We start from the raw sequence: 26,301 nt of genomic DNA, 5'->3' as shown, positions 1-26,301 counted from the left end.
TATTTTTGTAACTTTTCTCTAAGTCTAAAATTGTTTCAAAGTAAAAAGTTAAAACATATATTTATCAAGCACCTACTTACTGCCAAGCACCTGGGATACAAAAGCTTACTTGTACAAAGATAACTCTGCGGGGGACAACTCCTGCTTCCAAGTAGCAGTGTTTCTCAAACTTCAATGTGCATTCAAATCCCTGAGGATCTTGTTAATAAACAGATTCTGATCCGATGTGTCTGTGATGAGATTCTACATTTCTAACGAGCTCCCAGGTGATGCTGTTGCCGCTGGTCCATGGACCACACTTTGAGTGACAATGACTTGAAGTACAATAGGAGAGCAAAACGTGCACACACACGGCCACGATGAAAGCCGGAGAGTGCCTGTGTGGTGACGGCTGGAGGGCACGTGGGACAGGAGCCAGAGGCTTCTCACGTGGGTTCCTGCGCAGAGAAGGATCCTCCAGGCTATTCGCTCCTTGTGGCCTCAGCCTGCTTCTCAGAAGTACTGGCCACTTCTTTCCAGGCTGCCTCTGGCTGCAGCCTTTCTGGGCCAGGCCAGGCTGGAGCTAAGTGAGAAGGGACAGGTGCAGAGCTACTGACTCACTCAGAAATTCCGTCAACACCATGAGAGCCGGGCCTGGGCCTGCGGTTGCACACAAGTTCCCAGTTCGTCTGCTGGCCAGCACCAGCGTCCCTTTCCCTGGAGCCGTCCTTCGGATCAGCCCCTAGGCAAGGAAGTGCTGTGGGACACATTGGATTCAATTCCATCCCCGCCCCAGCCCCACCATTTTTATAGCTTAAGTGAAGTTCGAGCTTCTCCCTAAAATTTCTGTGAACTCCTACAGACTTGCAGACGCACAGGTCCTACTGCATTCATACTTGCTGGGGCAACCCTACCATAGTCACAGCAAAACAAAACAGCTTCCTCAGAGCAAACCGGTGGTCAGTGTGGAGATGACAGAGCAGTGGTGGGTCAATCCGACTCTGGCCAACCCTCTGCCAGGGCCTCCCAAGGGATCTGTTGCCATCATTTCTCTCCATTCTGATGCTGGACTCTCCAGGCAGACCTCACAGGTTCCGGTTCATGCTCTGAATTCTTTCTTGGACAGCCAAGTTGGCCAAATGACACTACTTCAGAGGGGAAGCAATCCCTTGTGTTCTAAGGATGGGGGACCTCCAGAGGTTGCATTTTTGAGTCCTATGAGACTTCAGGGATCATCTTCCAGCTTAAAACATCTCTCTCTTTTTTTTAAATTGGAGTATAATTAATTAACAATGTTGTGTTCGTTTCTGGTGTACAGCAAAGTGATTCAGTTATATATATATATTATATATATATATATTCTTTTTCATATTATTTTCTATTATAGTTTATCACAGGATATTGAATATAGTTCCCTGTGCTATACAGTAGGACCTTGTTGTTTACCTATTTTATATGTAGTAGTGTGTATCTGCTAATCCCAAACTCCTAATTTATCCCCCACCCCTTTCCCCTTTGGTAACCATAAGTTTGTTTTCTAAAACACGTCTCTCTTTTGCTTTACCCATTTGGTCCTTCCTTCAGGATCCTGTAGGGCCCACAGCCTCCAGACAGCTTCTTTTGACTACCACAGCACACAACATCTTCCTTCTATCCCCTGTAATGTAATTTTATTGTCAGATGCATCATCAGAGGTGTAGAGTGTAGAGGTTTCTAGGGCAGGTTCTGGACTGAGTTGTCTGGGTTCAGATCTCAGTCCTGACATTTGGGAGTTGTGTGACCTTGTTACTTAATATTTCCAGGCCTCTGTTTCATCATCTGTAAAAGGGAAACAAGAACAATTCCTATCTCATTGAATTGTTATGAAGATTAAAAGAGGTAATGTATGTAAGCTACTCAGACTAAAACCTGGCATGCAGTAACTGCTCAGTAAGTATTACTCATTAATAGCTATTGGTATCAACTACTCAATCAGTACCTAATTTTATATTGTTTTGTATCAAGGGAATCAGGGGTAACTTGGTGATGTGATCACAAGAAGAGTTCTCTTAATAATAATAATCACTGGACTTCCCTGGAGGCACAGTGGTTAAGAATCCGCCTGCCAGTGCAGGGGACACAGGTTCGAGCCCTGGTCCAGGAAGATCCCACATGCCACGGAGCAACTAAGCCCGTGCGCCACAACTACTGAGCCTGCACTCTAGAGCCCGCAAGCCACAACTACTGAGCCCACGTACCACAACTACTGAAGCCTGCGCGCCTAGAGCCCATGCTCTGCAACAAGAGGAGCCACCACAATGAGAAGCCCGAGCACCGCAACAAAGAGTAGCCCCACTCTCTGCAAATAGAGAAAGCCCGCGTGCAGCAACAAAGACCCAACACAGCCATAAATAAATAAATAAATTTATTTAAAAAAATAAGAATAAAAATAAAGCTTCACTCACATTATCTCCCAACTTCAGGAACCATTGGTCCAATGATTTACCAATGAAATACTGTGGAAAACATAATGTGTCATGAGGGTAATTTGAAATAAAGGACAAGTGCAAATACAAAGGTTTTAATGTATTGGCTTGTTTTTGGTTCTGCTTTGTTTTGTTTTGGTCAGCGTAAGTTGGAACAGAGAACTGAAAGGTACAGATTTGCCAAGGTTTTTCCATCCTTCTCCAGGAGGAAAAGTGTTATGATTCTTTCCTGAGGAAGAGCTGCAAATCTATCAGATGGAGCAGAGGGGCCAACCTGAAACCCTGCGGTGTAGAATCTGGGTAGCTTCATCAAATCCCTCCATCAGACCTTAATGAGGCCCAGAAGCCAGAGGCCCGTCAGCTGGGAGAGTTGTGCCTACCATGCACATTCTCTACGATTAGGTGGTTAAAAGCAAAGGCTAGTTTGGCTCCCAGCTCCACTGCTTATAAGCTGTGTGACATGGACAAGTTGCTTAACCTCTCTGAGCATCTGTTTCCTTATTTGTGAAATGAAGCTAATAATATATGTCTTATCGCGTACCCTTGAGGATAAAATGAAATACCATATATCAAGAGCATAGTGTCTGATACTTGGCATAACCAATAGCTATCCTTACTTTCCTTATCTTAGAACATGAAAACTGCTTTATAAACTCCTCTCTTCCCAGATTCTTGGCTTTTTATATTTTAATTTTGTTCTGTTTTCTTCTAAGTTTTCTAGATAAGCTCCTTTTGAAAAATTCTGACCATGCCTTGGCTGACCTTTGGGAAAATGAACACGTCTACCCCTAGAACCGTGAGGGCTGCCCTTTGAGCGGTCACCATGGTGGCAGCTGGAAACCTGTGGAAACTGAGGCAGGTGGTGATGGGAAACTAAGAAGTGGGCTACTTGGGATGGCGGGGAACATTTCAGATTCTGTTCTCTTCTCTCATGGGGATATGAACCTGTAGTCTTGCCTCCCCAACAGATGATAAGCCCCTTGGTTAAAATTCTTAATTACCCTGTGCCTTGGTTTCTCCATCTGTAAAACAGGAATAATAATGATGTCAACTACATAGGGTTGTTACGGGGATTAAATGAGATAATACACATAAGTGCTTAGAGCCTGGCAAATAGAGTGTGCTCAAAAATATTCACTTTTCCTCTTTTACGGCGTGGTGATGCAGAGCATTGCTGGGCATACAGTGAGGTCCCTGAGTCCTGGCTTCCACTCCCAAGAGTCGGTGCTGTCTGCCCTGACTCCCTGCAGTCTGCCCGAGGTTCAGTCCCACCTTGTTGATCCAATTGGGAAATGATGTTGAAAGCAGGTGATGCTGTCTGAGGACTCTGAATTGTTTCTGGACCTTGTGTCAGCAGTGTTAAAGGAAGCCAGGTTACAGCCACACTTAACGAGGAAAACAGAAGCTAAGTGCCTGCCAGAGGGCAACGGAGCGTAGAACACCAGCCCTTCCTCCAGAGGAGACGCTGTCTGCCTGGGCTCTTGGCTGAGGTGTGTTGTGAGGTCTGACTTCCCTCCTTCTGTTTTCTTTTTAAAAGAGAATAACTTTCCCTACCTCAGGCCCTCACCACCCACTCTCCAGCCCGGCCTCTAGCTTGGAAATGGGGTTTAAAACCATGGCTAACTAAATGATAGCTTACTAAGATCGTTCTTTCGTTTCATCATTCAATCCTTTCTACAGTTCTACGAGGTAGGTCTTATTCTTTTTTTTTTTTTTTTTTTTTAAACTCTGCCTACTGGACACCACCTCTTGGATGTCCCATTAGCATGTCATGGTCTAGAAGTATTCATCCCATTTTTACAGAAGGGGAAGTGGAGTCTCAGAGAAGTAAGTTGTGGTCTTCACTGAAGGGCACACAGCTAAAATGGGGAGCAGCTAGGGCTTGAAGCCAGGCCTCTGACCCCTGCTCCCTCGCTCCCCTGTACCTGCCTTCCTCCGGAGGAGGATGGCAGGTGCCCGCTGCTCACAGAGCAGGAGGGGAAAGTGGGAAGGAAGGAGGCTGATGTGGCGTAGTTCTGCCTCAGGCCAGCCTTGGCTGACGTAACCGCCTTCAGGCCCCAAGGGACTCCTTGCCCTACGGCGCCTCCTGGTCTGGCCTGGGTGTGACTGCTTCTGCCTCCTCCTCCATCTTCACAGCCTTCTCACAGGCCTGACTTGCTTGCGCTTTGGGCCCTTGCAGGCCTGCAGAGGGCTCGGCCGTGCCTGTGCTGCCTGGTCCTGCTGGGGGGCTCTTGGTCCAGCTGCTGTCTCCAGACTGGCGGCTGCTTTTGGCTTCTGCCCCAGGAGCTGCGGAGGCCAGCAAGGGTCACGAGAGAGGCCAGACTCCGGGGTTAATTAGATGAGGACTGGCTGGATTGGGGCAGGAAAATCCCCACCTCAGCTCAGATCCCTGCCATGCACCCCTTTTCCCATCACCAGCTTCTACTTCTACTTCCTTTCAGGCCCCTCCTCCCCGAAGCCCTCCCCGAACCCCTCTTGGTGCAGCTCTGCAGCAAGAGCCAGCTGAATGCTTTCCTATCCAGCCTGTCTTCCCTGGTAGATGCCCTTCTAGGCCAGGGCAGTAGCTGTACAGGTCAGGAGGCGCCTCTGTTCCCCAGGGCTTGGGAAAATACCCCACATCTGACCCTGACCCCCGGGTGGAGAGGAATGTTGAGGCCGGAGCTTGAGTGGGATCTGCTGTCCTGGCAGGCGGCCTTTCCCTGCCTCGGGTTGAGTGATGGGGAAGGGCCCAGGGGGTCAGAGACTCTGGCAGCACGGGGGGATAGTTTGAGAGCCCCAGGGGCAGGCAAGGGACAAAATCCCATCCTTGGGGACCATCCCCCATGCCAGACGCCGGACTGGCTCTTGAGGCTCCTTCTTGAAACATTAAGATATGCAGTGTTCTTGGACCCTGTCCCTAGATCACACCCGGCCAGTCTTCTCTCCAGGGAGGCTGGGATAGGTGCCCAGAGTTAACAGAGAGGACCCTGGGGGTGTATGACCATCAAGTCTCACTCTTCGCATCTGAAAATGGCAAGTAGGGCTGGGTTAGTGGTTTCCAAGCCATGTTCTGATAAGCTGTGTGGTTCCTCTGAGATGCCTCAGAGGCCACAAGTCAAGGGGCTGAGTGTGTGTTGGGGGGTGAGGAGGCAGGGGTGGGCCCCTTTTCAGCCAGAGCAGCTCCCCAGTTTCATTTTCATCCTTGAGCTGGCCCATGAGGCCCTGTGGTCCGGTCCCTGCATCCCTCTGTCTTCATCCGAGCTACCCTGCTTGCCTGGCTTCACCACAGCCATCTGCAGTTTCCTCCGACACAAGGGCTTTCTTGCCTCTGGGATTTCTCTTGTAATATGTCTTGTCTGGACCACCATTTCTCTACCTCTTTGCTTATTTCCTATGCACCCTTCAGATCTCAACTCAAAAGTCACTTCTTTGGGGATGCCTTCCCCAACGTCTCTCAAGGCTATGTTAGGCCCCCTAGCTGCATACATCTTTTTCATAGCTCTACTCCAATTGTAGCTCTTTATTGAGTTACAATTATTTGTTCAACGTCTGCCTCTCCCAGCAGACTGTAAACTCACGAGGGCAGGAATCAGGTCTGTGATGCTGCTGCTGTGCCCCCTAGCGCAGCGCCTGGTACCCAGTAGCCACTCAGTAAATATTTGTTGAATGCTAAAATACTGCACAAAGGTTCTTGCTAATCTTTGAAAAAGTTTGGGAAGTGCTGACCTACAGGCTCCTTAGGCCTGGTCCAGTTTTGCATTTACATCTTGAAAACTTGGATGCAGTTACTTTCACCACCAAAATATTTAATGGGCCCCGCCACAATTAAAACCTTACCTGGCCTTTTCTTAACTTCCAGGGTGCCCAGAAGGGAGTGATGTGGACTGTAACGGGAAGAAAAATAAAGGAATCCCAAGAAAGGCAGGGCAAGAGCCCCTCCCCGCACCAGCACTGGAGAAGCAGGTTGGGGTGGGGAGGATAGCCATGCGCAGGACCCAGGATTGAGTCCCAGGGCACACCTGTCCCATATCCATCAAGCTGCCTTGTGGGGGAGGGGTGGGCAGCCCCTCAGGCCACAGTGACCACAGCTCTCAGGCCAGCTGTTTGCTTGCCTTTGAATCAGTGGCTGACCCCATGCTGTCCCCAGCCTGTTCCAAGCAGTTGGGGAGACTTCCAAGCATGTCTTTTGCAGGCCAGATATGTGTCCACTGGCTGTGAATTCTTGCATGGAGAACAGGTGGGTGGTAATTATTCTAGCAGGAGCCTAGCATGACTGGAAGCTAAGTAGACAATTCTGTCGAGCTCTGAAGAACAGAAAAACAGCATTCTTTCTCTGAGCTTGCTTTTATAGGGAGAGAGGAAGATGGAATCTAGGGCTGGAGCAAGAGCCTTGGTCCCCATGGCAGATTCTGGAGTGTCCTGCAATTTCCTATACTCCACCCCATTCATCTCCCTCCTCTGTAAATAGACATGCCATGTGTAGTGAACATCTGTTGTATGCATATGCCCAGCACTCCTTCTCCTTCCTTAGATAACGGAAACTCAACTTTCCTTTGGGGAACTCTGCCTTGCCAATTCCAGGCATTCCTGGTGGGGCTGTCAGCCATGGGGACCCTCCCACCCATCCACCCCAAAGGGTGGGCACAGGACCCCAGGTACGTCCATCAAACTCTCTCCTAGGGAATTTGAATCTGGGATGGAGTCGCTACTGACTACAGAAGGCAGTTAGCTTAGAATCATCCAAAGCCATCCAGCCCATGGGTTCCTGCCACACGGGCTCCCATAGCTGCCCTGGTCTCTGGCTTCCCAGGCCTGGCTGTTGATCACCTCCTTCAGGACCCTGTATCTTTCCAATAAATTCTTTTTCCCCAGTTAAGTTTACTAGAGTCGGCTTCTAGAACTTGCAGTCAAAGCTGATGTGTAGCCCATATTCTTGTACCTCCCTGCTTTTCTAGCCCCTCCCCTTCCTCTCAACCCACCTGCAGACCCGTTTTCACTTTCCACACCCTGAAAAACTTTATGCTGCCAACCATTTTCTCCTATCCAGGTCTGCTCTCAGGAAATGGTCTACACCCATCATTACATTTCAGAGTGAATGAAAACGTTGTCTTGCTCGTCTAAGAGAAGATGGATTTCCAGCCCTGTGTCTAAGTGTTCACTGAATGCCTTTGTCTCTTGTTTCAAGAATGAGAGGTATTCATGAAGAGGTGGAAGAGATATTTTGGGAACAGAGTGGGCCTTCCCCCAAACACCCTGAAATGGGTCCTGACCACTTCTCGCTGGCACTCATCACTTGCATGCAGTGGGAACTGCCTTCTCCAGTAAATGCTTATATCTGCCCTCCACAAGTATCATGTTAAGTTTTGTCCCCACTGGAGTTACCTGCTTCAAGCGGTAAGATCTTGATTCAATGCAAATGAGCACCTACAGTGTGCAAGACCCTCAACCATTTGTATCCAGGATACAAATGTGCTTAGTTGTTGATGGTGGTCTTGTTGAGCAAACAGACTGCACCCCACCATGTCTCCTACAGGAGCTGAATGTTGTTGGAGAGCTGAGCTAATGGCCCTGGGACCACAAAGGAGGGAGGACGGCAGAGAGGAGGGGCCCACCATCTAATCCACGCGGCTTCTCTCTCTTGGTTTGTGTATAAATTAGGATTCTTCGCTTGCAAGCAACAAAAAGGACTCTGACTAATTTGTACATTAAAAAAAAAAAAAGGAGAAGAATGGGGTTACCAGAAAGATTTTAGGAGCAAACAGAATAGATATAAGAACTGAACAGATAAGTATCAAGAAGGTCAGGAATCTAGGCAGGGACGGGACTCTGAGGCCCAGAAACTCCTTGGAGTATGTCTGTTTTGGGAGCTGCCATCGGGTATTCCAGTTATAAACCGTGTGTCTCTGGGTCAAATCATGAGAGAGAATCTGATTGGCCAATTTTGGGTCATGTGCCCCCTGGCAGGTATTGTAATTGGCTGCCCCATCAGAATGATCTAGAAAATGGAAGCACAGTTACCATTTAAAGGAAACGGAATGCTGATAGCAGAATAAGAGAGAGGAGGGATGCTGGGCAGAGGAAATGACAAAGCTCTCCTTAGTCATAGGCCTGTCTGCTGGATCCACCTTTGACTTGGGCTGTACCCACGGCAACCAGAGGCTGAGCAAAAGGCTGTAACCAATGAAAATCATGTTGTATAGAGCAGACTCAGTTGCAGGTGGATAAACTAGAGACAGGAGGTGACTTGTCCCTGGTCACAGCCTCGGTTCTAACGGGCAGCCAGTGCTGAACGAGGAGCACACAGAAAGTCAGGCTGGACCCACAGGCTTCTGCCTCTGGTAGAAATTTTCCACGTCAGCGATGGAGTAGGGGTGAGGGTCCCTATAGACACCATTGGGAGGGGTCCTAGGACCCTGCACGGGAAAGGTTAATGTGGATGCTCCATAAATATTTGTCCAGCTGCCCTGGTCCCACCCTGGTGCTGGGGGGGCAAAGTGGGCTCCCCCCACACCGGTAGTGCCACACCCAGGATCCAAACAGACACGCCAGCATCGAGTCCCCAGATCCTGGGCCCCTGCAGGAGTGACTGTGTCTGGGGCTGTGTCCAGACCCTGGCTCTGGTGGGGCTTTCTGAGCTGGCCTTGGGGCTCCCAAAGCGACCCTTCGTCCAGGGCCTCGGGACGGTCCACTGCAGAGAATGCCAGGCTCAGGCCTCTGTCTTGGTCCTGCCCCTCCCTGCTCAGCCTCGCCAGGTCCCTGCAGACCCAGACAAGGCCCGTCCCTCTTGGTGTTTACAGTCTGTGAATGCTTGTGGCCATTTCTGCCGCCCCGGCAGGGCTGGGAGGACTCATCCATCCTGCCTGCCCTTATTAAGTCAGTAGACTGTCAGATTTGCCTCTTTTTGGCTACAGCTGACGACCGCCCTGGGGCCTTTTCCCTCCCCAGCGTTGGCAGGGTGCCTCAGCAGCCCCTTGGCTCTCTCTCCCCCTATGCCACCGACGCTTGGCATCTTTCTAATCCCCTTTCCCCTAGGAGGTCTCATTTCAGCCTTAGCCGATCTGCCCTTACCTCCCAAGTCCCCTCTCTTGGAAGTTCCAGCCTCCAGCTTGAGAATTCAGGGTGTGGAGAGGGAATGGGCCCTGTTCCCACCCATTTGGTCCTCTCCTGTCCAGCTGGCATGGGGAGGCCCTTCCCTTTGCTGGCCTTCACATGCTGGGCCGTTTCCGCTTGCTTCTAGCTCATTAGCGCAGGTACGCTGGGAGCCAGACCTGTCTCCTGCCCAACACTGAGCTCACAGCCTTGTTCCTTCCTGGGCAGCCCCTCCCTGCTTCCCTGCCCCTGCACCCTGGGCTTCCCACCCATTCTGGAGCACTTGGCACGTGGTGTGCCACCCTCCTCCCCTCCCCCACCCCCGCAGGTCCTCTCTCTCTCTCTGGTTTTCCCTGGCCTGGCTCTCTTTCCAGCATCTGGAATGGGGAAGCCTTTCTGCTTGGAGATCCTACGGATCTAGCCCAACCTTCCTCAGCCAATATGGAACCAGTGCAAAAGTGCACGGGCAGGTTTTGTTGGGGTGAACTTAAGAGGTCATGACTCCTAGCGCTGGATGGGACCGCCTCAAGCCATCTAGCCCTTTCCCTGTCTTCTGGAGAAAACATTAAAACCATCCTGATTCCTTGGCACTTTGGGGCAGTTCTCCTTGTACCTCAAAATGAACAGGCTGCAGGCTCTATGAGGGGGCCTGGCACAAGGAAGATGCCCCACAAATATTTTCTGGACGAATGAATTGTGTCTGTTTTGGTTTACAGGCAGCACCATAGCTTGTCAGATCCACTCTAGGGGCTGTTAAGAAGGATCCCTTCCCCTTCGCAATGGAATCAGAGTTCATGCTGGAGCAATGCCAGCAGCTACAGTCATGACCATAAGCAACCGGCGCCATGCAGAAGCTCCACACAGCTTTCCAAGTCCTTGAAAATAAGGCTCTTCCAACTTCTAGATGCTGGTTTTTATTTCTACACCATGGTGGCCATTCCTGGTGGGTAACGAAGACAGGGCATCAAAAAAACAAAGACCCTATTAAGAAATCTGCATTCAATTCTTCTTGAACTCACTCACATGTTGGGTCCCCAGCTCCCTTTTGCCCCTCAGGAGATGTGCAGATACATTTGTGTTTCATCACCTCCTCTTCTTCCTCCCTCAGGAACCCTCCACGTGTTTACCATGAACTTCATCTTGCATCCTCTCCCTCGCATATCTTACCTCTGGGGGTTGTTGGATGAGTGTGAGGGAGAGACACAAAGGCAGCACTGGTCCTCTCATAGCATCTCTCTGGCAGTTCAGCCTATTTCCTCCGGTCCCCCAGGATTACTCAGTTCTCTGCACTGACTTTGGTGAAACCTGCTGTTGTGTGACCACTGACCCCGAGCTAGCTCATGGCTCAAGGGAACTCTCAGTGGCTAAAGGACTCCTGGACCACAGCAGTGGGGTCCCTGGGGGTTCAGGAGGCAGAGCCACTCTGCCTTCCCAAAGATCAACTCTCAATGTCGGAGATGAGGAGCCCAAGGCCAAGAGTGGAGAGGAGGCCTTGGGCAAAGAGAGGTAATGAAATCTTAGGAAAACCCTGGGTCTTTCATATACTGAGATGCTCCTTAGAGGTCTTCTTCCCGTGTAGAAGTCCTTTCTAAACGCCCATCCAGCCTCTCTCTGAACACTTCAGAGAGCACATCACTCAGCAATGGAATCTGTTCTGTTGTTGGCCAACTCTAAAAGTTGCATTTACTGTAAGTGGAAATCTGTGTTCACATGTTTTTTCTTGTTCCTGACTCTGGGTATGGAACAACACTGTGAACCCTACTGTGAGAGAGACAAGAAAATTAACCTTCCATTTTATGTGACATCTCAGTAGCTTTGACTACAGTTGGCCATGCTTTCCTTCTTTAAATCTTCTCTTTCCTTGGATTCTGTGCCACTTCCTCCTTCCACTTTGAATAATCCTTTACTATGTCCCTTGCAGGATTATTCTCTTTCCCCCAACCTCAAAATACTAAACTCTTAACTCTTGAAAAATAACATTATTGACGTATATTTTGTAATCATGTAATGCACCATGTTCAAATTTACAATTCAATTATCTTTTTAAGCAAATTTACCAAGTTGTGCAACCATTACTAGAAATCTGGTTTAGAACATTATTATCACCCCAATAAGGCTTGTGCTCATTTACTGTTAATACCACTCCCCCCACTCCCACCCCTGTCCCTTGAATCTATTTTCTGTCTCTATAGTCTTGCCCTTTTTGGATATTTCATATAAATGCCATCATACAATATATGGTGTTATGACTGGCTTCTTTCACTGAGCATAATGTGGTTGAAGTTCATCAATGTGGTAGTTGAAGTTCATCCATGTATTGGTAATTCACTCCTTTATATTGCTGAATAGTATTTCTTTGTATGGATATACCAGATTTTGTCTGTCCATTCACAAGTCTATGGGCATTTAGACAATAGCTAACCTTTGGTTTTTATGAATAATGCTGTTAAGTCTGTATTATTCGTGTGTAAGTCTTTTCATAGATATACTCTAACCCTTAACTCTTCTTACTCCTTAGGCAGTCTCTTCCAAATCCACAATTCTAAAGCCCACACCCACAGCCTTTTTCCTCCTGGGCCCACAGTTAGAATACATTTTCCTTCCTTGTTGTAAGGTATGGCCATGTGACTGAGTTCTAGTCAATGAAATGTGGGCAGAGTAATGTTTGCCTCTTCCAGACATTGCCCTTAGAAAACCTGTGCTATTCTCCACGTTTTTTTTCTCTCCCTTCATTTATTGGCTGAATGACAAGGAGGAAGAATCCCTATATTGGCACTCCATGATGGAAGGATCCTAGGGCCCTGCATGACCATGTGGATCAGAGCTCAACTTGACGTGAACAAAAATAAACTTACTTTTTTGGGGATTATTTGTTACTGAAGTTAATCTGTTATGACTAATGCAAACACAGAGCAACTCAATCCCTCTCTTACCTGATAATCCTGCAACGGTTGAAGATTGCCAGACTCTCCTCTAACAGGATTTCTCTTCTCCAGTATCTCAACTATTCCTCCTGGGTTATTTTTTATCTTCATTCAGGTCACCTTCTCCTAGACATACTTCAGGGTTGTGATAAGCCGTTTAAGACATGGCAGCAGAATTAAGCACAAAACGGTTATTGTGTTATAACAGCTTGGAGTACACTGTTACCCTCCCTGTACTGAGCCCTGGATTCTACCCAAGATGGCACTAGACCTTTTAGAAGTTTACATTGTTGGTTTATTTCACACCAATGGTTAACTAGGATCTTCCTTTTCAACAGTCTCTGCCCACCCCCACCCCCACCCCCAAAATAAGGTCATTTCACTGAACTGCTATCGAAGCAAGTGTCTCTCATTCTTTAATTATTGCCTTTTTTGGACTAAGATGCAAGACTTTTTCACTTATCTCTATTAAATCTCAATTTATCTGTATCAGTATAAATCTTGCTTCTATCCTCCAGTTTATCATTTATTCCTCCAGTTCTATGTCATGTGATAATTTAATAAAAAATGCTTTTTCTGACTTCATCCAAATTGTGAGAAGTCTTGCACAGGTCCCAGCCCTGCCTCATGTGCTACTATAGATCTCAATGACCTCCATCCATCCTTCAATGTGGGGAATAATTGTTTCCCCACATAATTGCCTTACTGTAGGCTCTGTATTTTTCCCAGCCTATCCACATTAAATATCACTTGAATTTCATTCAACTATCATTCAACAACCTGACAAAATTTCTCTGGCCAGGAACCCCATCCAAAAAAGGAAATGGGGTAGACCCTGGTGTGATTTAATTTTTGCAAACTTGGCTCTGGTAGTCATCACTGTGCCTCTTCCTCACCATCTTTTCCACCTTCTCTGGGCTGAGACTTGCCCTGCCTTCCAGACCCCACTCAGATAGAATCCTCTCTAGGATCTTCCCTGACCAATTGTCCCATATTCTCAGGCTGGAGTGCTCTTCCCTTGTATGCACATTGCTCCCTGAGATTATCTCAGTCACAGCACTTACCATGATTGATAGGTGTTGCTGCCTTTCCTACTACACTGGACACTCCTTGAGGACAGGGACTAAGCCTTATTCTTCTTGGCAATGCTGATGCCTGACAAAAAGATGTTCAATAAATGATGGCTGAAATGCACAGGGCACTCCCCAGATTATCTGTTTGACATCAAGCCCATATGGCTTACCTCTCTATGGGGCAAAGCTATGAGGGAGGCTGCAGAGTGGGTGGGCTTAGATACGTATATTATGATACTCAGGCATGATGTAACTTCAGCAACATGAGCTTGTGGGATTATAGAGGGACCTGAGGCCCAGGAAGAGTGAGACTGGGGGACAGGAGCCTGACTTGGGGGCTGAGTCTCCAGGGGTCCAGAGAGAGGGGGGAATTCAGACAATAGAGGTACCTGGGGAAAGGGTTGGCAAAGAAGGGACATAGTTGGGTTGGTGGGTCATGGCATCAGGAGGACAGGGGCCAGGTAAGACTAGCTCTGTTGGCTGTTCCACAATTTCTATAAAAGAGGAGCCATGTTGGGGGACAGACTGGTTGTAGGGGATTGTTTTTAAGCATGGCAGATTCACTGGCTTCATGTTGATTGGTGGATCAACATGGAGATGAGGAGCATGCCACTTCCTCCTCACACAAATGACTCCTTGCAATTGACCAGAGGACATCAGTCTCAGAATTCTAGATAAATAGTCTGTCCCCTCCAGGGCCAGCTGGTGGCTTAGATGTGGGGAACGGGTCCTTCTTTCTGAGAAAAGGAGCTGACTAGAGCTAAGCACGCCATTAATTGACCCCAGCCTACCCCTCCAGCCTCATCTCCTTCCATAACCCCATTCCTATCCAAACTCCAACCACATAAGTTACTTGTCATTCCCCCTAGCAGCCCAGGCTTCATCTTACGTCCCTGCCTTTCCCTATGCAGTGCTTCTCCTTGGCATGTCTCCCCTCCTACATAGTGAACTCTCCCTTAGCCTTCAAGATTCAAGTCAAAGTCAGGGCTCTCTGAGAAATGCTCCCTAGCCAACACCACTTGCATGGTTAGTGGTTTTTCTTCAGTGAGCCCGCCAGACTGTAAATTCCCATCCCACAGGCAGTGAGGATGTCCTACCCACCCCCAGTGCCTAACACAGTGTTTGGCACATACCAGGTGCTCAAAAAATGTTTGTGGAATGGGAAGGTCTCATGATGCCAGCCAAGCAGGCTAAGCATTAGAAGGTAAGCAGGAGCTCAGAGGCAGCTCAGGCAGCGAAAGGAACTCCAAGCCCCACCAAATAGTACACTTGAGAATGTCAGTACACATCTTGAGACTGAAATTGCAGGTGGCAGAATGCAGCAGCTAAATAGGGTGTGTGGGGCTTCCCTGGTGGCGCAGTGGTTGAGAATCTGCCTGCCAATGCAGGGGACACGGGTTCGAGCCCTGGTCTGGGAAGATCCCACATGCCGCAGAGCAACTAGGCCCGTGAGCCACAATTACTGAGCCTTCGTGTCTGGAGCCTGTGCTCCGCAACAAGAGAGGCCGCAATAATGAGAGGCCCGTGCACCGCGATGAAGAGTGGCCCCCACTTGCCGCAACTAGAGAAAGCCCTTGCACAGAAACGAAGACCCAACACAGCCATAAATAAATAAATAAGTAAATCCAAAGTTTAAAAAAAACCCTATTAAAAAATAAATAAATAAATAGGGTGTGTGTGTCTGTGGGGTGTGTGTGTGTGTGTGTGTGTGTGTGTGTGTGTGTGTGTGTGAAAGACAGAAAGAGAGAGAGAAAGAGGAGAGGGGGCAGAGAGGGAGGCCAGTCCTCTGTGGAGCAATGGCTCAATCAGAAAAAGGGACTGTTTCCCCTCAATCATCATGGACCCTTCTGTGTTTCTTCTTCTTGCCATCTGGAAGAAGGGAGATGATGACAGCTTAACTCCAGTACACCCTCCCTGGCTCCCAGCCCCCTCCCTCCCCACCAGCGGCTTTGGCACTTGCACCTACCCTGTCAGAGACGCTCCCAGGCTCTGAGGCCCCACTGCTGACATGCACAGCCACTCTTGGCTTCCCCGGCCCAGACAACCAAATAGCTCCCAGCTTCTTGAGGGAGTTGAAAGAGAAAGAGTTGAGAGGCCTGGGAGCCAGGAGACCCTGGTTCAAGTGCTGGGGCTGCCAGTAGCCAGTCATGTGACCTTGGACAAACATCTCTCCAGCTTTGGGCCTCAGTTTCCTCAACCGTAAATTGAAGGAATGGGCTGGCTGATCTCTCAGGGAGGTCCTCTCCAGGGTTCACATTCTGTGGATCCTGCAGTCCTTGGATCCACGCCCATCCCTTGTCTGTCTGCTCCTCAAATCAAAATCTCAGTGTTGACAGGGAATTTGAGTTCATCCGGTAAAACCCTCTCTTTTATACATGAGGAAACTGAAGTCTGGGGAGGGCCAGGGGCACGACAGGGAGACACTGGGCGCATATGCAGGACCAGAACCAGGGTCTGTGCTCCCTGCTGTGATCTGACCTTGTCCTTGAAGGACTGACTTGTTCCCAAGCTGCCCAGAACAGGTTGATGCAGGGCACAGTGAAGCCTTGGTCTTCTTCAGGCAATCAGCTCAGGGCCACTGCCTTTTGAGACTGTCAAAGAAGCCCACTACCCTGGACCAAACTCAGATCCAGAGACCTGAGCTTCAGCCCTCTCTGTGTTACTGACCAGCTGCGTGACCCCAGGCAAGTCATTATACCTCTTCGGCTTTATTGTTCTATGGTTATATGGACCCCCTTTGACTGTGAGCTCTCAGGAATGAGGACTTACCTGTTGTTTTAATCCCAGGGCATGGCTTTCAAAGTCAAGTGGCTTAGTTCCAATTTTCAAGAGAGGATCTTATTTGTCCAGTAACCAATGACGTATGCATTCAAATCAGACCACAGAAGTCTTAGGTACAGAAGTCTTAGGTCACTGACCAGCCAATGTAAAGGCTGCCCCGGGTCATGTGTTCATCCCTGGTCCGGTTGGCTGTGGTCCGGAGTGTTGTGTTGGTAAATACAGTTGTATCTAGGCGCTGTGCTTTAAAGGACTACTACGACAATCTCTTGTTGGTGAGGAAACTGGCTCAAAGAGGTTAAGTCACTTTAGCCAAAGACACACAGCTGGTGAATGATCGTGCTGAGTGGCGCTCCAAAGCCCCGTGTATTTCCCACTTCCCCGGGACCTACAGCGGTGGACTAGTCATGCAGGGCAGAGTGAGGTACAGGAGTTCAGTGGAGGGAGCGAGCTTTCTGGACTTGCCGGTGGGGTTCTAGGAAGTCTTCTCGGAAGAAGTGGGAGTTCTGAGATGGGAATTAAAGGACAGGCAGGCAGGGCTGGGAAGAACATCCCAGGTGAAGGAAATGGTGTGAGCCAAGGAATTTGGGTAAGGGGACACGGGTGGGGAAACTGGGGGGAATTCTGGGTGAGTGGGACTGTGTTATCTGCAAACAGGAGGGGAAGGGTATGAAACCAGCTTGGGTGCAGGGCCAGTAAGAAGTTTGGGCTCGATTTGTGACGTAGTGGGGAGCCATTGAAGATTGTTGAGCAGGTTTTGGCCTCATCAAACCTGTGCAACCAGAAAAAGGTATGATTCGTTGTTTACAAGTCTGTTTCTCCCTCACTGCTGTCTTCGGGCAGAGGTGGGGAGGAGTGGAGCGTTGCTGAGGAGGTGCTGCTGGTACCAGCATCTTCACGCCAGGACCTGAGGAGGACTGAGAAGGGAGCGTGCGGTGGCCAGGGCTTCAGGGCTGGAGGTGGAGGGCGAAGAGGAGGGGAAGAGCCGGAGATGCCTTTCCTTCCTCCCTTGGCCATCAGCCTCCTCTGGCCTGAGGTCTGGTCTGGTGAGGCAGAGCACAGAGCATGCCTCTGCTGTCTGTGTGAGTTCCTGAGGAGTGAGATCTTTAATTTTTGTCTGCTGAGTCCCAATGGGCGAGGGGCCAGCCTGTGTTACAACCTCCCCGAGGCCCCTGGGCCAAGGCACTCAGACCAGAGTGGACGGAAACAAGGAATGAGTCATGTAGACTGGCTGGGGCCCACTGGCATCTGGCTGCACCTCCTCCTACCCGCCCCCCACCCCACCGAAGCCTGGTGTCTGTGCCCTGTCCTGGGGAGTTTGGGGGTTTGGGCCTGTCCCTAAGGGCTTGGGGTCCTAGAGAGAGGGGATGCAGGGCACCAGGGAAAACCTCACTGAGTATCCCAATTCTCAGTGTATAATTAGGGGAAAATGGACATCAGAAGGTGGTGGCAGAAGGTGTCATCCCTTTTTCTTTGTCTTGATGAAGAGTGAGCTGCTTATGGGCTTATTCTGGGAAAGACCCTACGGCAGCCCCTGTTCTCCGTCCCCCCAAGCCCCTATCCCTTGGGCTGTGAGGGATGCCGCTGTGTCCCAGGAGGAAGCCAGGTGGGGACAGGCTGGGAGACCCCAGCAACAGCTGAGGAAAATTGCTTCCTCCTCAACTTGTCCTCAAATTCCTGCCCAGCCGTGCCAGAATCCAGGATAGGGCTGCATCGTCCTTCAGCCCACAGGGCTTTCTCCCTGGGCATTTGGAAAGGATAAAACAGTGTGTAATCTGTCCCTACCTGAATAACCCCCTCATCGCCAGGAGAGCGCCTGAAATCCCTGTGGTCTTACTGGGGGAAATTAAAAGATGGAGGCCTTCCGGGCTGCTCACATCATTTTCCTGCTCAGGTTTTCAGAGACTTTGCTCGGGGAGAAGTTATGCTTCAGCCCCCAGGAGTTCTAGAGGATGCCACTCCAGCCAGAGGCTGAAGGGATTTATGCAGGTAAATAGGAAATGTGGTCTGAACTTTAGCTAAATGCACAGAGCTTTCAGGTCAGCCCACCCTTGTATCAAGGATTGGAAATGAAGGGAAACGGAGTGAAATCAGTTATTTTGAAGAGCTGCCCATTCCACATCATTGCAGGACATCCTGGAGTGAGTGCAGTGTGCACAGCACGGACTTTGGAGCCGGTCAGAACTTTTAGTTGAATCCTGGCTCGATTCCTGACTGTATGACCTTGAGCAAGAGACTTCATCCCTCTGAGTCTGTGAAGTGGAAATTACGATGCCTACCTCACAGGGCCACGTAGATGCTCTATCTGTGCTCTAAAGAGAAAAGCTGAGGGTTGAGATGAGCCTTACTCAGAAATGGAGAACGACTTGATGTAGGGTAAGCTTATTTCCTTCCTTCCCCTTGGTGAGAGGGAATCAGATTCACTGAAACTCCCCATGATGACTTTTGTCTGCCCTTGACCTAAAATAGACCCCTAGCTGTAAATAGGCCTGAGAAGAGTGGGATGTGCTTGATGGGGGCCAGCTCGTGACAGCGATCTCATGTGTCCATCAGCACAACCCTACACCACACCACAAAAGGCTGTGAATGCTTCTGGTTCCCAGAGATCAGCAGCCAGAGGTGCGATTCCAGAGAAATGCTCCTCTGGAAGCTGGCATTTGTATAGTGTCTGGAACCAGAAAAACCAGGAGTGAATCCTAGTGTAACCAAGTACTAGCTTTGTGATTGTGGGTAAGTCATTTTACCTCTCTGAGCTTTCATTTCCTCTTCTGCTACATGATGAAATAATAGTACTTTCTTCAGAAGGTTATTATGAGGATTAAAGGAGAATGACTGTAAAACACTTAGCACAGTGCCTGGTACCTTTTAAAAGCTCCAGAAATATCAGCTGGCAAATGAAGTAGCAGTCACTGAACCCCTCCCATCACAGGGTAGATAGGGCTGGTTATCTATTTGCCCTGAAGGTGGGGTGGCAAGAAAAGCATCATTATCTCTATTTTCAGATGGGAAAATAGAAGCCAAGCATAGCTGAGAGCTGAGCTCACCGAAGACAGAAACATTCACTGCACCCGGAGGGGACAGTACTGGCAGACCAGAGCAGGGTGGCTGTGAGTACTGGGGGGTTGCCAGGCCACAGCGTCTGAGGTGGCGTGGTCTTGGCAGCCCCTGTGGGCCTTGGAGGCCTCGAGCAGGAGGGAGCTGGGGCCTTTTCATACAGCCTCCACCTTCCAGACTGGAGGCTGAGGCTGCACGATGCAGGGTCCCAGCTGCCCAGTCTCTGGACAAGGACGTTTGAGCCCGTGAGCTGCTCCCATCTGGAAGGCTGGGGGCCCAATCAACCTTCTTTCAGCTGTTCCGCCCACTGATTAACCAGGAAATGTGTTATTTGTTCTGAGCAGGGGAACAAGCTCTCCTGGGGAGAGGAATTCAGGACTGGAGATCCAATCACTTTCAAGCAAGAAAAATCCCTGAAATTCTGTCCAGAGTCTGGGTCTCAGCAAAGGGAGCAGAAATGCGGTCCTTGTTTTTGGCCCTTATTAACCAAGTTAGTTCAGGTTCTGGTAGCTCTCTGGCTGCTGGCGTTATTCCAAGACATGGGAAAGCAATGAGGTTGCCTTGAGTGTCTAGCAGACTGCCATCCCCTCTCATGGTGCACGTGTCCCGGCAAACCTTTCCCCACTGGAATCTTTTTAGCAGCCCCTTGGGACTCTCTCTGCAGGGTTTCCGGAGACGATTTCCCTCCCCAGACCCAAGGGGTGGGTTAGTTGGCTTAGCAACATTTTGTGCCTCTTTAGGGGAGAAGCGGGAATCAGAGGTAGGGAAGTGACACGTGGTGAGTCAAGAGCCTTGCTGGAAACAGTTAGCTCCCCTTCTTTTCCTAAGCAGGGAAGGGAGAGGGGGACAGAAGTTCTGATACCTATCCCCTGGGAATTGAGTGGTGGGCTAGCCATAAGGGAAGAGGCTGGGGAATGTGTGGTGGAAAGTCTTAGGTGGGGACAGCTGCAGAGATGGCTGGAAAAGGTACCATTCAATTGTCATGAGGGCTGCCGAGGCTCAAGCCCAGAGTGAAGGCAAGGTGGTGCAGTCTTAAAAGCTTGGGCTCAGGTGGCAGATGACCAAGTTTGGAACACTTCCTCAGCTGCTTATCAGCTGTGTGATTGTGGGCAAGCCAGTAACTATTCCCAGACTCAGTTTCCTCCTCTGTGTACGTGGAAATCACAACACCTCCTTTCTTTGGTTAAAGGAGCCAATTCACGTAGCATGCTTAGCACAGTGCTTGGATCATAGTAGACTCCATAAATTTTAGCAGCTTCAAAAAGGAAAAACAAACAGAAAACTCCACTGTTTATGGGATTGGAGATTCTGAAGAGCTGCATCAGCAGATCCCAGCGATTACAGGGAAAGGGAGTGACGGGCAGTAAGTGGGAGGCAGGACAGGAGGATGGTGCTGGGATGGGGGAGTAGGAGATGCCAGTCTTCAAAGTAGATTAGCCTGGCTGTGGGCCCCCAGGAGAACAGGGTGGGAATTTCCAAGGACCGCTTGTACTCACCAGGGAGTGGGAGGGGCGCCTAGAGGTGAGGGAAGTGTGTCTGCATGAGGGTTTTGGCTGAGTTGGAGCAGTGAGAGGCTGAATGGGCAGCAGACTTCCAGAAGTGCAGACAGAGGAGACAGAGCAGTAATAATGACTTGGACACGTGGGAGGAAAAAATAGGTCAGGGACGAAGTTGATGCCAAGGTTTCTGGCCTTGGAAGGCTCATGGGGATCTGAGGTGAGCGTTGAGGGATGAAGAGGAGAGATGCTAAAGGAACTGGGGAGGTAGTGGGGTGAGGAAGGGAGCCCGGAACTAAAGAACTGGGTAGATAATGAGGCAGGGAGAGGGAAGTGTGGAGCTGAGGTTTTCCCATAGCTGTGAAGGAGCAGTGTCTCAGGGAGAGAGCTGAGCATTCTGGGAATTGAGATGGCATTCATCCCAAAATGCAAGGTGCAGAATTCAAGGAGATCCTTAGGGCCATCCTTAAAGGCAGCAAGCACATGAACTTGGACCAGTAACTCCCACCAGGAACTCAGTTTTTCTCTCTGAAAATGGGTCTAATGATACCAGCCCTCCCTACTTGATGGGATTACCCTGTCGTTCATTCAGTTAGCCATCCATTGAACACGTATTTCTTTTCTTTCTTTCTTTCTTTTTTTTAAAAATATTTATTTATTTATTGGCTGTGCCAGGTCTTAGTTGTGGCACTCGGGGTCTTTTTTGCTGCATGAGGGATCTTCGTTGCAGCATGCGGGATCTTTTTTTTTTTTTAGTTGCAGTATGTGGACTCTTTAGTTGTGGCATGAGAACTCTTAGTTGCAGCATGCAAACTCTTAGTTGCAGCATGTGGGATCTAGTTTCCTGACCAGGAATGGAACCCGGGCCCCCTGCATGTTGAGTGTGGAGTCTTAGCCACTGGACCACCAGGGAAGTCCCTGAACACGTATTTCTTGGCTGTCTATTAGAGGCAAGCACTATTCTAGGTTTTGGGGAAACAGGGGTTAGCCAGGTAGGCAAGATATCTACTCCTTTAGAGCTATCATTGTGGCTTGGGAAGTCAGACAATAATATTATAGGTTGTTGAACAGGATTTTTCATGTGGTCTTTGAATTTCTGCTGAAGCTGCAAAGGCTAGAACGATAAGGACTGAATGTTCTCACGTGCCAAAGAGAAGTACTAGGCATCTTACTAAAGGCAGAACCAGTTCAACAACTATTATGATACATCCCTGGATTCCAGCCTACGAATAAAAAGGGATTGAAGAAAGTCATTGAGTCAGAGAACAGTTGCATTAGTAAGCAGGGCTGAGATTTCCCCTGAGGGTACTCCCCAAGCAAGCCAAGTGAACAGGGCCCTAAGAAAACCAGTCATAGAGACTGGGGGCCTCCAAAGAAGAGAAAACTAGCATGACTCCCCATAATTCTGCCTCCACTGATGCTAGCTGAGGTGCTAGAAGCTGCAAGCACCCCAATGCACCAAAGCACAGCAAGAAAGTTCTTGGGAGAACCCAACCTATGTCTTTAGGAATTGGGGATGTACATAAATGGAGAGCCTTGTGTGCATTTTCTGTCTGGAGAATTCTGACTGCGGAGACTGGCTGGAGTGGCCCTTACAGCAAGATGAGATGCAGCCAGCTCGCCACTGGTTTGCTGGCACGGACAGGAAAGTCCCATGGGGAGTAGGGGACACAGGGAAGTTGTCCAGAGAGCGCCTTGCTATGGTAGTGCAGGGTGGAGATCATGCAGAGAGCTTCCCAAGAACCCACAAATGTGCCCATGAAAGAGCCAGAGCTTGGCACCTGTCAGCCCAGGGCACCTGTCACACAAGACTTTACCATTTTCCCCCAACACCTCTGCCCCAACCCTGATGTGGAGGAGTCACAGCAGAAAAGCAAGGTCAGAAAATCAGACCACACCCCAGTCTCCCTCGTACATGATCTTGAGCCAGGGGACAGGCCTGTGGAGGGAGAGGAGGGGTATTAAATTGGATACGAGATTGATTAAATTGGATGAGGTTTTGATTTGGACAGAACCAGACTTTTTAGTGCCTGGAAATTGGTCTTAATTATAGAAATGAAACTGTTCTTGTGACTAACGGCGATGGGCAAGCCAAGGACTCTGCTTGAGATGCCATTAAGGGTGGAGAAGAGAAATTCACCATAATATGGTTGAAGGCAGTGAGGGGAGAGAAATAGAGCTGTTTCCTGATTGTCCCTCTTCAGGTTCAGCCCATTCAATAAATCAGTTATACAGGTAAACAAACAATTTCAACTACTCTAGAGCAATGAAGGTGAAACAGGGTGATGTATTAGAAAGTGATGACTTGGGAGTGGGAAGGCTGCGCTAGGTTGGGGGGTCAGGGATGGCCTCTCCGGGCGGTGATGTTTGAGCTGAGAGGTTAAGTGATGATCGTGTCCTGTAAACATCCTGGAGATGAGTTTCAGGGAGAGGGAAGTGGGCATTAACTTAGCCTGTTCAAGGAGTAGAGAGGAGGCCAATGCAGCTGCAGTGTGGTGAGTGCCCCAGCAAGAGGTGAGATAGAGCAGAGAGGGGGCCAGTCCTGCAGGGCTTTGGAGGCCAAGGTCAGGAGTTGAGGCTGTTTTTCAACAGTAGACTGGGTCTGTCCTTTGTGTGGTGTGGGTCCTTATAAACTGGTGCCTTCCTGCCTGCTGGGTCCCTCTGCCTCTCTAGGAAGCAGCAGGCTGCAGAAACGCAGGGGGCAGGTGGGTTGCTTGGGGGAGGCAGCCATGGTTGCCAGGCCTTTAGACTTTAGGGCAGGGGACCATGGTGTGAGTGACGAGCTGACTGTTGGGGGTACTAAGATGGGTGGCCGTTGGCATTCCAGCACCCCTGCCCTCTCCCTGCCAACACAAGAATATGTGAGCACACTCACTGCACCAGTCAGAAGCTCATCGAATCCCGAGGGAGTGAGGGGCTGGATGGGAGTCTAGGGAATGGATCTGAGCCGCAGGCTGGAGGACTGGATTTCATTCACTTCTTGGACACACGCTGTCTCCTTGAGTGACCTTATTCCAGATCCTCCATGTTTATTCCCCTGTGGAAGAGAAGACACCTCTTGTAGGATCCGCCGCCATCAACGCCTCAGGCCTAGGCTCGATCCTGACGCAGCAGGAAGGGGATTAAGATCAAGGAGCTACGGCGGCTGGCAGCGACAGGTCTCTGCCGGCCGCAGGATAGCCAAGGACGCGGCCTAGTCCACTAGAGGGCGCGCGCCCCCAGGGGACCTTCCAGCACTCCCGCGTCCCACGGCGGCGGAGGCAGGCGAGCTGCCCCGTGCTGCCCCAGCTCTAGCCGCACCCCCGGCCGACGCCCCCAGTGGCTCGGGCGGGAAGCGAAGGGTCCGGGGCCCGGCCTTTGGGTCCTGCCTCTGTCATGCCGTTCTTGGTATACCTCTCCTGACCTCCTTCAGACCTTCGAGGCTGCAACCTTGGTCATCGAACAGGGAGTTTGTCCCTGAGGTTAGGGGCGGGCGATAAACCCTGGACAGGTCAGCAGTTCAGCTTGCCCAGGACAAGAGAAAGGTGACTTGGGTGCCCCTGTCCCGGCAGGCGTCATCTCGCCTACTAGCCCTCGGGCCGGCCCTGCGTCGCCCCCAGCTCCTCACGGGTTAACACCGCTCGCCGCCCGCTCGCTTCCCAGTGCCAAAATGGGTGTTGCTGGAATTCCTCTCTCCCTCTCCCGTAATGAGGGGGCTGAGCTGTCCCTCCGAGGAGGGGGCACGGTGTGGATAAAAGAGACGAAAAATCAGGGGGAGGTTTCCAAAAATAAAAGCCTCCGGTCCCCATTCAGGAGGCTACAGTGACGGGGAGAAGGCGCGGAGGTGCGACAGCGGTGCCCACCCAGCTAGAGACGGAGCGCGGCCGCCGGGCTCATTGCGCGCAGCCCCGGGCCGCCCCCGCAGCCTGGCCCTCGCTCCACGGAGAGCCTGGCCCGTAGTCTGATTCGGGGCCCCCTAGACGGGGAGAGGCGGGCCACCGGGAGGGGACCGGAGCGCAGCCAGAGGGCGGCCGGGCGCACAGACTGCGAGCCCCGGGGCAGTTACCCGCCCGCGCCGCTTTCCGGGCGCCCCGGCGCCATGAGGCCCCCAACCACCACCCGCTGCCCCAGGCGTCGGAACCCCTGGAGGAGCTTCTTGCCGCTCACCCTGGCTCTCTTCGTGGGCATGGGTCATGCTCAGAGGGACCCGGTGGGAAGATACGAGCCGGCTGGAAGGGACGCGAGTCGGCTGCGGCGCCCCGGGGGCAGCCACCCCGCAGCGGCTACAGCCAAGGTGTACAGTCTGTTCCGGGAGCAGAACGTGCCCGTTCCGGGTTTGCCGCCCGCGGAGCGGACCCAACCTGGCTGGGGGAGCCCCAGCAGGCCCGCCGAGGCAGAGGCCAGGAGGCCGCCCCGCGCGCAGCAGCCGCGGCGAGTCCAACCACCTGCGCAGACCTGGAGAAGCCGGCCCCTGCGCCAGCAGCAGTCCGCACCCCGGGCCCGGGCCCCCCCGGCCCTCCCTCGCCTCGGGAGCGCGCAGCGGCCGCGGGCTGCACGAGGGCGGCTAACGGGGTGAGCACTGGAGAGGGAAGCATGGGGGCTGGGGGAGCGAGGGCCGGTCTCCCGTACGCTCGTTCGTAGAGGGATGTGCAGGCTAGAGGAGAGGGCGCCGGGCTCCGCGTTTCATCCCTCTGTCCCCAGTACTGCGGGGAAACAGACCGAGGTCCCGGAGCTGGGGCTCCATCTGACCCACTCGCAAAGAGTTTGGAGGAAGGAGAAACACCACCCACACCCTTTCGTACCAGCTCGCCCAGACCCGACGTTAATCCTTTCGCAAGGCGCCAGTGCATTCGCCCGCCCTCCGCCCTCCCGCCTCCAACCGGTGCCTGCTGACGCCCGTAGCGGTGCGGGGATCTGAAAGGGATCGGGGAGAGGGCAGCGGGGTGGGCGTTCCACGCGCTTGAGGCCCAGGGGAAGCTGAGCGGGCTGAGAGCGCGGGTAGGTGGAGGATGCCGGGAGCGCCAGAGCGCGAGGGCAGATGCATCTCCAGGACGGAGGCTGGCAGCGAAGCCTGCGCGGGGGCACGGGTCTGTGGGTTGCGGCAGAGGTCGGCCTGGGCCCGCGGATGGCTGGACGTGGAAGTGGGCGTGGGGTCGGGGGCACTTTGGGCAGGAAGCCTGCTCGAGACGTGGCTGCGGCCCTGTGGGTCCGTGGGGGAGTGGGTCTGTGTGGGCCCTTGTGCAGCTAGGTGTCAGCGCGACTCGCGCACTTTGCAGGGCTAAGTCTCCCCCCTACCCTGAGACTACCAGCTGCTTGCCGGGGGCTCCCTCGCAGCGTGGGAGAGGCTCCCCAGTAACCCCCAGCCCTGCTGAAGATCGTCATGGCTGCGGGAGGCTCAGTCTTGCCCGAGTATGACAGGTGTCTCCAGAATGGAGGGCACTGGAGGCCCGGGCAGTGCGGGGCTGCGTGGGGACACCATCGGGGA

At 51.3% G+C, this 26,301-nt stretch overlaps 1 protein-coding gene and 1 long non-coding RNA gene across 11 annotated transcripts in view; one reads left to right on the top strand and one right to left on the bottom strand.

Annotated features, from left to right (window-relative positions):
• Nucleotides 1-9,861: 9,861 nt before the first annotated feature.
• Nucleotides 9,862-23,869, bottom strand: LOC103014292 (uncharacterized). The gene is made up of 4 exons (XR_451206.2): nt 23,713-23,869; nt 13,501-13,591; nt 12,446-12,571; nt 9,862-10,452 (listed from the first exon to the last, which is right to left on the bottom strand). It is a non-coding gene; the product is annotated as an uncharacterized LOC103014292 (long non-coding RNA).
• Nucleotides 23,870-24,281: 412 nt separating this feature from the next.
• LTBP2 (latent transforming growth factor beta binding protein 2) overlaps nt 24,282-26,301 on the top strand; it is a 94,617-nt gene continuing 92,597 nt past the window's right edge. For 3 of the 10 annotated variants that reach the window (XM_057542651.1, XM_057542648.1, XM_057542655.1), the window contains exon 1: nt 24,675-25,388. In XM_057542651.1, the coding sequence (XP_057398634.1) occupies nt 24,916-25,388 (473 nt within the window). In that variant the 5' untranslated portion in view covers nt 24,675-24,915. Of the gene's footprint in view, nt 25,389-26,301 lie in introns of all 10 variants that reach the window. The other 7 variants (XM_028167074.2, XM_057542649.1, XM_007184458.3 and 4 more) reach the window with 5 other exon arrangements.

Source organism: Balaenoptera acutorostrata, chromosome 3, assembly GCF_949987535.1.
Source record: "Balaenoptera acutorostrata chromosome 3, mBalAcu1.1, whole genome shotgun sequence".
NCBI lineage: Eukaryota > Metazoa > Chordata > Mammalia > Artiodactyla > Balaenopteridae > Balaenoptera > Balaenoptera acutorostrata.
Note: the sequence above shows the minus strand (reverse complement) of the source record. Positions and strands in the feature narration are given on the sequence as shown.